We start from the raw sequence: 13,656 nt of genomic DNA, 5'->3' as shown, positions 1-13,656 counted from the left end.
CATCTAGCTGAGACCAGAGGCATGCAGTCTTGGCCAGGAGGCAGTCTCAGGATGAGACACCACTGCGGCTGGGGCGGGAAAAGCGGGTGGTTTCCACTCATTACAAGATGTTCACTGACCAGACCTGCTGATCCTGGAATCAAGGAGACTGGCGCAGAGCAAAGGAGACAGAAGTCAAACAGAGCAGAAATGTCAACTTTTTTTACACTTGCAGACCCAAGTGAAGAGTGCATGTTTTTAGCAAAAGCAGCCTCAAAGTTCTTGCTACATAATGGCTGAATAAAAACTTTTATTATGGGGACCCCTTTGTCTAGAGAGTTCTAATATGCATTTCCCCTTTAAATTTATCATGTAAACTGTAGAGAATACTTGATGCAATATGAATATCACATTCTGCAACAACTTAGAATTCCTTGGCCACCTTCATGCAAGTCAGTTTCACCAGAGGTTATTATAAAATGGTATAAAAATTCACAACTAAATGCAAGCCTTTCAGCCCTGCAGTGCCCGTCCTCCCACCCACCCGACCCCACCTCTTGATTGGATCAACTCCTTTCATTCCCCCTTTACCTTTCTGTTTGAAGTCCTGAGTAGCCTGGGTAGAGCTGCCAGCAGCAGAGGTCTGAGTGCCTGCAGAGGGGACTCAACTCAGGGGAGGCCAGGCCCTGGGCAGGATGCACAGCCATGGACTTAGGACATGTCGGCAGAGGTACAGACCACCTTAGGAAAACAAGCAATGGGCACTGGAGGGAGAGGGGGCCGTCTTGGAGTGTCCTGGGGAGGGGCGGCTGGAAGGGGAGTGGGGTGCCCCTGGTTGGTGTTCACACAGGGTTCATGGGGTCTGATGTGCCTCAGGACCTGCGGCTGATGGCTCCACGACCTGCTCAGCAGACAACCTGCAAGTTCCCAGATCACAGGTTCTTGAGACAGTGTTGCTGCTGTGCTCATCTACCTGCTGCCCAGGCTGACCCAGTGCACAGTGAGCTTCACAGGGTGAGTTTCTAGAACTCCCACATCTTCAGGTTCCCCAGAGGTTTGGGAGTGACAGGCCTGGGAGGAAAGGTGGTGACCAAGCACTGGCTCTCAGAGTAAAGCTGTGTCCCTTGTCCTTCCTTGTCTCCTTTCTCTCTCTCATATTTCTTTATCCTGCCTCAGAATTTCCAGAACAGCCTTAACTGTGATAGCAATATTCTCATCTCATTCTCAATTTTAACTGGAGAGTTCTCTAATGTTCCCTTTTTAAGTATGATAAAAACTGATTACAGCTTGAAAAGGAAACCTTTGTAACCTGAAAAGATCAGTAATAATGTACATTTTCCTAATAAAGAGCCAAAGTCAATCAATTTGGAAGAGGGACAGACTTTGAACACTTATCGAGGAGGACTTCTTTATCCAAGGCTTATTCCAGTCACTACAGTTACAGAACGTAAGGCATCACTCTTTCTTGTTGAGACAACAGAAACACTGGTTGCTTTGCGTGTCGACTCAAGACAAACACAAGCCTTGGGCTGAGGCCGCATCCTTACCTGGAGAACTGACTCTCCAATGCTCGATTCAGCAGCCTCCTTTAAAAAGCTGCAAGAAGCCCAAGGAGCTTTTGTGGGAGGATGATTTGCATATTTTATTTAACAATCATTATGTACAACCAGAACAACTGTATTTCCAAGAGAATTAAGACTATGTACACCTGGATTAGCACCTGGAAAGTACATAGAAAACAAAAATGAAGAAGGGGAAAGCATTCCATCAAAAGCATGTGGGCTCGTGTTATTTTGGAAGATTCTCGCTGACACTGGATGAAGGTATCGCCTTCCTGTGAGCTGGTGGTCAGGTGGCTCAACTGTTTGGTGTCTCCACTGCACTTTGGGGCAGTGGCTGTGTCAGGCTGGACAAGTTCTTCTTGTAAAGCTCTTTTATTCCAAAATCACTACCCTGCAGATCTGAAGAGAGCTCTCAGGAGGTGCTGTGGAAGAAGGGGACCCTTCCTGACTGCTCGTGGAGGACGTGTTCCAGGACAGTGCCCTGGAGCTGCTCGAAGTCCACAAGCACCCGACATCTGAGGAAGTCACGAGTGGGCGAGGAGAAGCCTCTCCACCTGGCGCCAGCCTCCGAGGCTCCCCCCAGCTTACAGGACGCCCGTGGTCCCCAACGGGATCATTTTGCCGGAGACATGGGACAGTTCTTCACTGCCCCGGGGGACTGCTGCTGCTCATGCACAGGGACGGCAGGAGCGCTGCTGGATGCCCTACCACGCCCAGGGCAGCCCCGGGTCCTCAGGCCACCATGCTCAGTCGGTACCGCATGAGACCTTCCAAAGGAGGCAGAGGGGGCGTGCTCGCCCGCAGGGTTCCGCAGAGGGGCTCGCCCTCATTCCCGACGCACCCAGACCACGGCCAGCAGACTTGCTGGCTGAGCCAAGGGCCAACTCAGGTCCACCCACCCGGCCAACCAGCGACTGGATGTGATCTGATGGCTACTCCAAGCCTTGATGGTGTCCCAGCCTCAGGCAACCCGGACCCCAAAGTCAGGCTAAGCCACCATTCACGATGAAGTCCACAGTGTGAGGGGCACAGGCATAGATGCCTCTAGACCCACCCCAGTGGGGCAAACTGAATAACATGGTGCTGAAGACAAACATTCAACATAGTTCATTTTAAACTGAAAAATAAACATACATGGAATGCCATGCACAACACCTTTACATATTTACAATTTTACATATTTACTTATTGATATATCTTCTATCTTTACAATTACAAAATTATTTCAAACCGTGGGACAGTGACAACAGTGAATTCTCTCACACATAACTGGCCAGCGTCTGCCTGTTTCACCCTGTGAAGGCAATTACTCCCCAAAACCAAACCAAGCGAATGCCATGGAGGAGGCACACAGAACCACGGAGGAAACAAAGGGTCAGACGAAACTTCCACACAAGCCTTGAATGAATCTCTTTCAGTAACTCAAATAAATAGTACTTTATTATTAACTAAGCTTCCCCTACCAGGAAAAAGAAAACAAAACAAACAAAACAACCCCCGCGAACTGTACCTTAAAAACACTCTGCCATTTATAAGCAGTCAAGCTACATCCAGACCCACTGGCAGGCTGCAGTAAGGCTACCTACGATGCAGGCTCCGATAGTGCTGCCACGTAATGTCCATCATCCTGCATACACCTGAGGTTGCAAGGGTGGAGGAAGCTTGTCATTTTCAACGTTTTCAGAGTCTATAGCTGCTAATGGTTGGCTCTGGGGCTTAATTTCAAGTGGGTATTTCTCCACAATGTCTTGAACTTCTTTTGCAATTCCATCTGTCCAATCAATTAAGTCTTTTTCAAGTTTCTTGGCTTCATTCATGATTCTTTCCTGTCTTTCATTCAACTGAGACAGGAGATCCAAGTTCTTATACATCTGCTTCACACCTAAGCAAGCATCAGGAGACCAACTCTCGGGTTCTTGCTTTCTGGGAGAGGTCTGGCCGGACATGTAGCGATCAAAATCCTCCTGGCTTAGATTCAACGACTGGGCATCTAATTTCTCAATGAAAGCCACAGCACAGCACTGCAGGAAGAGGAGGACGGTGTTACAGTCAGATTAGAAAAGCTGTGAATATTCAAACACATTTTTAAAAATCTCCTTGTTACAGAGAACTTAAAATGGAAGTAAAAGTAAACACACAGACTAAGAAACCTCCATGCACATCAGCTTCGACAATTACCACCCACATTTCCTTTGTCCTCTCAGGGGGTCCAGGTCAAGGACCTGCGCGCAGCTCCCAGGAATGCCGCCAGCCATTCCCTGCAGAGCTCTTGCCAGGTCCAGGGCCGGTGACTGTGGATCCTGGAGTCCTGGATGCCCACAGACCTCTGGTCCTTGATGAGGTATTTTAACATCCAAGGTTACTGTTACCCTGAAGAGCAACAGCGTGTGACCCCGGGGCAGTTTCTAGAGCCTCTGTAAGGAGGGAAGGCCGTCCAGACTCACTGTGAGCCCAGACAGCATGACACCTGTGCTGATCAGCGCCCTGGACTACAGGGGGTGAGGAACAGCAGCCAGGGTCAGCACAGAAAGGCCCCGGGAAGCAGAGACCTGCCACTTCTAAGAAAGTGCTTAAATTTTTCCACAAGGAACACATACCAGATTCACATTTTTAAAAAGCTATTTTCAATACAACTATAATGCACCCCTTAAGAAAAAGTGGGAAAAAAAGCTATTTTCACAAGAAAAATATGTAAGATAAAACATGGAAAAACAGGCAACTCTGGACAAGTCTTCTGAGAAACTCTCCCCAGTGTCCCACGCCACTGCTCACACACAAGGCAGGTCACCCCTCCAAGGAAGGTGCCATCAGCACAACCGACTTCTCTGGAAACACGCCCAGCTGGCTCTCACGTCTGTGTGGTCCCCGCAGCCCCCAAGGCAGTCCCACCCTTCCTGGCCTGGTGAACGGACACATGGCGTTCCTAACAGGAACAGGGAACGCTGGAAAAGGAAAGGCCCTGACGAGAAAGCATGTCAGTTCTGAACAGATCATATCCGGAGCTCGGCGTGAGCAAGACAGGCGACTAGAGCCCTGTGACCAGACGCAACAGTACAGGGGACAGGCGGAGGACAGGTGCCAGGGAAGAGCCGGAGGGAAGAGTGGACAGCAAGCCCACCAAGGACGGGGTAGTGGACGGTGGAAGCCAGGGACAACACTGGAGAACCAAGGCAGCAGCCGAGTGGCCTTGACTCACTTCCTGGTGCTCTTCTGGGAGCACGACCGTCCACACAGCGCTCACCAGCCTGGGACACAGCCTGCTGGCGTCAGTGCCCAGGGCGCTCCTCCTCCTGTCCACTGTCCTCCCCCCGTGTGCTCACAGTGTGGTTCTTCTAGATACACACAGGTGGAACTCACACGTACGCAGTGATCTGGCCCCTTTCAAGCTATTGCTCAAGTGTTTTAGATGTGGACCAAAGTCCACAACTGGACTCTCTCCTGGTGGAAACAGCCAGCGAAGTGAAGGACCCGGGGCAATGCCCACGGCAGTGGAGATGGGCCCCCTGCTTCCAGCAGTCACACGCTCTCTAGTTGCCAGTGCTCGGTGACACACAGCAAGCAGCCTCAGCCATGCTGACCCCCCCTCGGGAGCAGGGACCTGGTACAGGCCCGAGAGTGACCCCGGGCAGCCCTGTGAGGATCCCCGCTAGGTCTGCGCGGACCTTACCAGGTTGGTGAAGTAGTAGCCATCCTCCCCCGTCATCAGCCGGCTGGGGTTGCAGAAGCGGGTGACATACTGGATGTTGGACTGCAGGCGTGGGGGGTTGCCCTTCAGCACGATGTAGATGAGTGTGGGCAGGAAGTCGTCCGCAGATGCAGGCTCGTTCTTGGTGATCTTGATGGCGTTGAAGATGTGCTTGCTGCACCGGGTGATGCAGGCCAACTTATCTCGAGGCACACGCTTTGAGTCCATCTCAATGATATCTACACACAGAGAGACAGTGCCACCGTGGGAAACAGTCATGCCAAACAGGCAAGGGGGTGACTGTCCTCCCTGTCAGGTCACATGCATGTCTCCACTGACGCCCCCCAGGGGTTAACTAGGAGAAAAACTCAGACCCAAGACAGTAAGTGACACGAGTCAACCCCCAGAGCAGGTGCCTGAGCCAGGCCTACTGGTGTGCGGCACAGAGGTCAGAGAGGCTGCGAGTGGGTCTGGGCAGGGGCTCAGTGCTGGCGGGCCTGCCTGGCACATGTGAGGCCCTGGGTACGATCCTTAGCACTGCATATAAATAAATGAATAAAATAAAGGCGCTGTGTCCACCTACAACTAAAAATATATATGATAAACATAGATATATAAAGAAGCAGCAGCTGCAGGATATGCCCTCTGCCTACAGTGGGAAACTGCCTCGGAGCCCAGGCAGAGGGAAGAAGCCCTAAAAGAAGCCTCTTTTCTGCCTGCTTCTCCAAGCATTTTCAGACTCAGTGCGGAAGGTCTCAATGTGCACATGCTACTTGCGTGCCCTCTCACATGTGAAAGGTTAAAAATACTGACCCGAAAGCATGGTAGTGATTCCCACAGGCCAGGAAGGAAGTGGGCTAACAGATACCCACAGAGCTGGGGCTGCTCTGCAGAGGGGCAGCCGCAGTTCACAAGTTCTTAGGAGTGACCCTGATGGGATCAGCGCACACATGTGCACATGTGTCCATCCAGCCCCACTGATGTGTATGATTAACACTTTCACAAAAATAAAGGGCTGGGGCTGGGGCTGAGTGGTGCCCGGCATGTGTGAGGCTCTGGGTTCGATCCTCAGCACCACATATGAATAAATAAAATAAACAGATGAATAAATAAAATGAAGATCCACTGACAACAGAAAATATTAAAAATAAGAAGAAAAAATAAAGTGAAAAGCAACGCAGCTACTACACAAAGCCCCCTCAAGTTGGCCATCAGAAAACAGTCAGTCCCCATGGCCAGGAATCCCCATCAGCTACGGGTGTCTGCAGAACATGCAGGGCACTTACAACCTACCTGCTGGTAGAAGAGATGAGGCAGGGGTACCAATTCACCTCAAAATAACTCTTCAATTCTCCCAGAAAACCACTTCATGCCTGTGACCACCACCAAATCAACTAGGGGTTCTTTTTACAGCTCTAGGGATTTAACCCAGTCCTGTTCTCCCACTGAGTCGCATCCCCAGATCCATTTATTTATTGGGGGAGGGGGGGTACTGGGGACTGAACTCAGGGGCACTCAAACACTGAGCTGCATCCCCAGCCCTATTTTGTATTTTATTTAGAGGCAGGGTCTGAGTTGCTTAGCACCTCACTGTTGCTGAGGCTGGTTTTGAACTCCTGCCTCAGCCTCCCGAGCTATTGCCTTTTATTTTTTTATTTTGGGACAAGCATCTCCCTAAACTACTCAGACTGGCCTTGAACTTGCAATCCTCCTGCCTTGGCCTCCTGAATTTCAATGATTACTGGGGTGGGCCCCCGTGCCCCACACTAGTGAGCTCTTACAAGTTCTAAGAACAGTAGAGCTGGGCAGGGAGGCACACACCTGTAGGCCCAGCAACTCAGAAGGCAGGAGGATCTCGAGTCCCTGGCCAGCCTTGGCAACCTACTAAGAACCTAAGCAGCTTAGCGAGACCCTGTCTCTAACAGAATCTAACAGAATCATGTTGCAGACATACACAAAAGCCCCACAGGAAGTATGGCCTTTACGTATATGTAGAGTACCAATCAAAACTAGGTAAATCAGGGGCTGGGGCTGAGTGGTGGAGCACTTGCCTAGCACGTGTGAGGCACTGGGTTCCATCCTCAGCACCACATACAAATAAGCAAACAAAATAAAGGTATTGGGGCTGGGGACATAGCTCAGTTGGTAGAGAGCTTGCCTTCGAAGCACGAGGCCCTGGGTTCAATCCCCAGCACCAAAAAAATAAAATAAAATAAGGTATTGCATCCATTTCCAACTTTAAAAATAGGTAAATGAAGGTGTGAAAGGAACATCTGTAAAGCAGGGAGAGGAGGGGGAAGGAGGAGGAATGGGGATTGAAATCAAATTTCTTGCATGTACAGTTTTGTCAAAAGGAACCCAAATACTATGTATAATTGTAATGTTCTAATAAAAAAAAAAAAAACAGTAAGAGTGAAAAATAACATGAAAAGCGGGCTGGGATGGGCTCAGTGGAAGAGTGCCCCTGGTCAGTCCTTCGTGTCTGTCTCTCCCACAGGAGGAGGAGGTTATGGAGAAGGAGTTGTTCTTTATCTTTACTTGTTTTCTACCAGGGACTGAACCCAGCTGTGCTCCACCACTGAGCCACATCTCCAGCCCTTTTTTTTATTTTGGGACAAGATCTTGCTAAGTTTGCTGAAGCTGGCCTCAAACTTGCAATCCTTCTGCTTCAGCCTCCCCGCGTGGCTGGAATCACAGGCGTGGGCCGCGCACCTGGCTGAAGGATGTCTAAGTACAAACTGTCAGCGCTGCCGGAACACCAGAGAGGAGGACGTGTGTCTGGTGCACAATCTGCCTGTAAGCTGCACCTGGAGCGGAGGGGCACTGAGGCAGCCCACCTGGCCATGCACACTCACCACGGCAGACCACGCGGTTAGCACCTGGGCCCTGCTCCGGGGGGCCTCCTAGGACCCCGGCTGGGAAGACCAGGAGTTGGGGACAGATGTGCCACACAGTGTGGGGGCCTTCATTTAACTGCCTAATGCACTGACTCACCCTACTTACAGGTCAGTGTGTGAATTACACAATGTGTGTGTGTGTATGGTGTGCCTCTCTTAATCTTTTAATTCTGGCTTATAATTACTGTTGCTATGCCACAATCTATTTTTTTTTCTACTTTGGAGTAAGCTGCTGCTGCCTTTTTTTTTTTTTTTTTTTTAAATACCACTTTTACTACTTTCTTTTTTCTAAAATTTTTTATTTCGAGACAGGGTCTCACTAAACTGTAGAGGCTGGCCTCAAACTTGCAATCCACCTGCCTCAGTCTCCAGAGTTGCTGAAATCTCAAGCACGCACCACTGTGCCCAGCTCCATTTTTACTACATTCATTTACCTTATTTAGCCTTCCACCTGTTATTGTTGATTTAAGCATCTGTTTTAAACCTTTTCAAAGAGGTCAAACCCAGGGAGCTCTGTCCCTGTCCTTACTTTAAATAGCTCCTAAACTTTCTCATTAGTCTTTATTTTTTAAGTTTTAGAATGCACTTTTTTTTTTTGGTTCTGGGGATTTGAACCCAGGGCCTTGTGCTTACAAGGCAAGCACTTTACCAACTGAGCTATATCCCCAGCCCTTAAGTTTTAAAGTGAACTACAAATGGAAGAATGTCTGGCTGCCACTGCCCGTTAGAGGAAGGGTGGTCAGGAGGAGGAGAATGGAGCAGGAAGATGCCCAGGCGCTGCTCCTACCCCTGCGTCCTCCAGCCCAAAGGATGTCTTTCTGGACACTTCTGGAACCCAACTCTGAGGTACAGTTCCCTGACCTGCACTGCTCTAACTGGAGTGGGAGGACAGCGGGGAGCAAGCAGCTCACTGCCACCTGTGGGTCTTGGAGAGGCAATGCCACCTCATCAGCGTGCGTGACGACAGTCAGAGCTGTCAGGTGACCGCGTCCTGTCTTCTGTGCAGGGCTTTCACTGGCACCAGTGTGACTGGGTGTGTCGTCTTAGCCTACCCCAGGCCCAGGCTGATCTTCAATGAACTGAGTACAGTGCAGACCAGACTGGTCATGTTTCCTTAACAGGGCTGCAGGGTCCTGCAGTTTTGTAGGGACTGTACTGGGGATGCTGAGCGCTTCCTTGACCTTATCCACCAGAGCCAGGAGCTCCTCTGTGGGTGTGGCAGGCATTCAGTCTCCAGAGGCGGGGTGGGATGCAGCTCAGGAGCAGAGCGCACGCTTAGCATGTGTGAGGCCCTGAGTTTGATCCACGGTGGGGGGCACATTTTTTTCCTCTCCCAGATGATGCCACATGTTCATGGGGGAAGGAATGGCCCAGCTGAGAATCACTGCTCGAGTGGATGGCTTCTGTCCAGGCAGACAGAGGTTCTAAAAGAGCAGCAGCTAAATGAGAACAGAAAAAGGCACTGGTGTCCTCCCTGTACCCAAACTCTTGGAGCTAAGAGAAGATGACCACGGGATCCTCCCTCTCCTCCCTGGGGTGACACATTCTTCTTTCAAGAAATCCTGAAGCTGGGCAAGGTTCCAGCTACACAGGAGGATGAGGCAGAAGGATCACATGAGCCCAGAGTTCCAGACCAGCCTGGGCAACAGAGCGAGACTCCATTGCAGGAAGCAAGGAAGAAGGGGTGGGAGAAGGGAGGGAAAAGAGAGAGTGCAGGCCAGGCCCCAGTGAACCACGCCCCACTTAGGCGAGAGTCCAAAGCCTGGAGGCTCCCCTGTTACCAAGCCTGGCCTAAGGGCTATCTGTGTCTGGTGGCTTCAAGATCCAGTAGTTTCCCTGGGAAAGGTCTTCCAATGAATGAGATTTTTCTCCTTGAATTTGAATGAAAAAATAAAACTATTGTTGGAGCAACTCTCAAGCAGTTTTAAGATCAAATCTGTAGAACTAAGATTTCAAAAGTTTTTTTTTTTTTTTCCCCCCTTCATATTAGTGATTTTAGACTTTCTCTCCTCTAGCCATCAGAGAAAAAATACTGGGTGGACTGGCCGTCTCTCCTGGCGACGTCGGGGTCCCTCCTCCAGCGAAGACGTCTGCGTGTCTGACACTGCCTCTCATCTGCATGTGACCTGTGTTAGGCCCTGTGGGCAGCCGCTCTAGCTTACTCTGGCATCTCACGGGTCCCAAAGCCTTAACGGTGAGACCACCATTTCAGAAGCCCCAGGGCCAAGGCTGGAACAAGAGGAAGCAGGAGGACTCTTTCCCGAGCACCTTTCCTCTAGAGACAGCCATCAACCAACATAGCTACCACCAGCACTCAGTGCTGACTCAGAGCACATGGGGCGACTTGCAGCCATTCAGCAACACTGCTGTGTAGCACCATTGTGCTCTGCTTACTCTCGTCATCAGGCAGACAATTTTAGATTAGAAAGTGACAAGACATGGGGACCAAGATGGGAGAGGAAGACCAGGCTTTCTGAAGGTTTGTTTCTGAATTTCTAGTATCAAAAGATCTCTCAAACCCCCATCTCAGCTGCCTTGAGAAAGGTGTAACCTTCCAAACTCTGTTCAACTCTTGACGGACTGGAATACTCTTTTTCAGTTCTATTTTTAAGCAAACAATAGTTCAGCACTTGTAATTTTTGGTTTCACAAGGTCTGCCCTGTGGTTTTTAAGAAAGGGTCTTCAACATAACCTCCTGTAGATCACTCTTAATAAACCAGTTGGTCTTGAACTTACTATAAAGTGTCTTTGGAAAACCAAAACACCTGGTCCAAGTCCAGGGTTTGGGAAGGGCCTGCCTTTAATCTCCTGCAAGGTGCCTGAGGGGAAGGCCAGGTGACTGCTATAGCAGCAGGCCACTCTCCCCTCCCCCAGCAACGTCAGGGAACAAGAACAAGACTCCTGCTGTCCTCAGCCCAGTTATCTCCTTTGCATCTACTGCCCATCTGAACAAGGAGACTGCAGACCTGGAGGTGGGACAGCAGCCTCCTAAGGATGAAGTAAACATTAGCTGCATCCACTGACAGTACCTGTCCCCAGCAGCTAGAGAGGCAGCCTCTGAGACCTGAGTCCAGTGCCCTTCTACTTTGCTGGCAGAGCAACAAGACCTTGACCTTATTGATGATGGGCATCGGGAACAAGGACCGAGTTTTTAGTATCAGGACCTGTGAGAGTCTAGCAAGAAAAGCTTGCAACCATGTAGACGACAGCACATAGTTAGACCAGCTAGACTTCACCCTCAGAACCTGCACAGAACATGAGAGCGACCGACTTAGCAACAGAGGTTGAAATGTGCAGAGAAGCAGGGCCTGAGGAGACCCAATGCACAGAGGCACTGAGACCAGCAGGTTCCTGTGAGAAGCCCCTCTTTGGAGCCCTGGAAACCCTCGTCTCTCACGGTAGCTCTCTTGGAGCAGCCTGCCTGGTGGCCTGCCTCCAACACGGCAGCGCCTGATGACCCACTCTCCTTCCCGGCAGAACATCGAGGGGAGGAGCCACGCAACACCTCTCCCTGGCGGAAGAGAGGCTGGCTGAAGCCAACGTTGCTTCCTAACTGTGGTGCTGAACGTCTGCCACCCTGAGCCACCTCCCTCTGAATAACCCACAGACATCTTATCAGGAGCCTGGACCTGCACAGAACGGCAGGGTCACATCCACCGGGGGGACATGCTTTACGTCCTCGTCAGACCAGGGAATAATTCCAAGCACACCTCTCCCTCTGGTTAACCACCAGCCAGAGGCACCTTCTTAGTGCTACTGTGGCCTGGGGATTACCTGCCTCACCAATCCCCTTCTTCCATCCAAAATTATTTTGAATATACAAATGCAACCGAGTCTTAAGAAATTCACTCTAGCTGTTGTTGACCCCAGTTCAATGCTCAAGCAGTGAGTCTGTGAGCTCTAAAAACGAAGGGGAAAAGCAGTATACCTGTTATTCTGAACGCACTGTGTTCAGAAAACTCGCTGGTGGGTACTCCCTGACTTTCCACTCACTGAAGACTGGACTAACGCTGTGCTGTGCTGCAGGGGAACACCCACCAACAAAGCCTCAGGTTCACTGACCTGTGATCGCTTTCACCACCATGTCAGACACTTCTGGAATTTCTTCGTTTACAGGGACACAAAGCATCTGAGGTGTGACCCAGTGCAGGGCTCTACAAAGAGAGAGACGGTCAAGAGAGTTTCAAGAACCAACGGTGGTCTTTTGTCTTGTCATCCTTTCAGCTATGGGCGACCCAGGCCCGAGAACAACACCTCTGCCCACACCAGGAGCTCAGCTGGCCAGAGGAAGCCCACAGAGTGCCAAATGAGACGTTTCTTCTGCATGGGTCACAGGAGGAACCTGAGACTGCTTCACTGGGTGAGAGGAGTGTCTACAACTGAGACCGGAAAGAACTCCACAGGCAGCTCTGAGAACCACTGCGGCTCCACATCCTCAGTGGCCGTGACGCTCCCCACATCCCAACTGCGACTGCTGTGGACCTCGCCACTTGCTTGGTTGATACTCACCTGCATCCAGTCCAGCAGCCCCCTTGATACTTCTGGCTCTGACCCTGGGCTCTATCTTCCACTGGCCCAGTGTCCACTGCTTACTCCCAAGTACAGATCTACCACTTACCAGCCCATGTGGGACCTCGTTTGGGATTCCCAGGACCCTCTCCTCCACAAACATCACGGCCCAGCCCTGGAACCGCTCCCACACCAGGAGGCCTGTCCCCAGCTGTGCCCCTGCCAGTGACCGCAGAGCCCCGCGGCTCGTCTACTGGTCCTGAAGATCAGGAGCTTATCGACCTGGCCAGGTGAAGACATGACTACAGGAACAGCTGGACAGCGTGCCCAGAGGTGTGAGGAGAGATGACACCCGCCCCTGACGGGTGTCCACAGCCCCTGCCTGACCAGGATGCATGGGAAATGTGAAGCCAGGCCTCTTGTCCCCTGGAAATTTTGGGAGATGTGAGTCAATCTCAAACACAAATCTGAAACTGCTGAAGTCCGACGTACCAGCAAGACCACCACAAGCCCTTCCTCTGGGTCACGGACATCCTGTCTCAGGCACTGGCGGGCAGTGAGGCTTGAAGCGCAGGTGCCTACTTTCCCACAGTGTGATCTCCACCACACTTCCAGCTGCAAGAAAGCAAGAGGAGTACCTGATCCTCTTCTGAATGGCGAGGTCCTTCTTCTCATCATCAGTGGTTTCTGGACAGAACACGTACTTGTAGAGGCGCGTCATGATGTACTTCTCAATCTGATCCATTATCTTCTCGACTCTTTCTGGAGGCACTGAAACACAGTGAACATAGAAGCTCAGGAGAAGGACGAACATTTTAAATTAAGAGGATGTTTTCGTACTCTTTGCTACATAGCAAAACAACTACTTTGCTAGAAATACATTCAACACCCTCAGAAAAGAAAGCTGAAGATGTCACATTACAAATACCCTTTAAAGTATCATCTCAATTTCTGAGGTGCTTACAGACTCCTCACTTCTAACTTGAACAGTTTTGGCAGACCTAACAGGCATCAGCCCTGCCAA

General features: G+C 50.6%; 1 protein-coding gene across 5 annotated transcripts in view; it reads right to left on the bottom strand.

Moving 5' to 3' along the window:
* Positions 1-2,625: 2,625 nt before the first annotated feature.
* The window catches only part of Rabgef1 (RAB guanine nucleotide exchange factor 1), a 60,862-nt gene continuing 49,831 nt past the window's right edge, over positions 2,626-13,656 (bottom strand). For all 5 annotated transcript variants that reach the window (XM_047533609.1, XM_047533608.1, XM_047533610.1 and 2 more), the window contains 4 exons: positions 13,271-13,403; positions 12,186-12,277; positions 5,209-5,465; positions 2,626-3,562 (listed from right to left, as the gene is read on the bottom strand). In XM_047533609.1, coding sequence (XP_047389565.1) covers positions 3,164-3,562; positions 5,209-5,465; positions 12,186-12,277; positions 13,271-13,403 — 881 coding nt within the window. In that variant the 3' untranslated portion in view covers positions 2,626-3,163. The remainder of the gene's footprint in view (positions 3,563-5,208; positions 5,466-12,185; positions 12,278-13,270; positions 13,404-13,656) is intronic.

This window comes from Sciurus carolinensis, chromosome 18 (assembly GCF_902686445.1).
Source record: "Sciurus carolinensis chromosome 18, mSciCar1.2, whole genome shotgun sequence".
Classification (NCBI taxonomy): domain Eukaryota; kingdom Metazoa; phylum Chordata; class Mammalia; order Rodentia; family Sciuridae; genus Sciurus; species Sciurus carolinensis.
The sequence above is the reverse complement of the archived record's forward strand: the minus strand, read 5'-3'. Positions and strand labels throughout refer to the sequence as shown.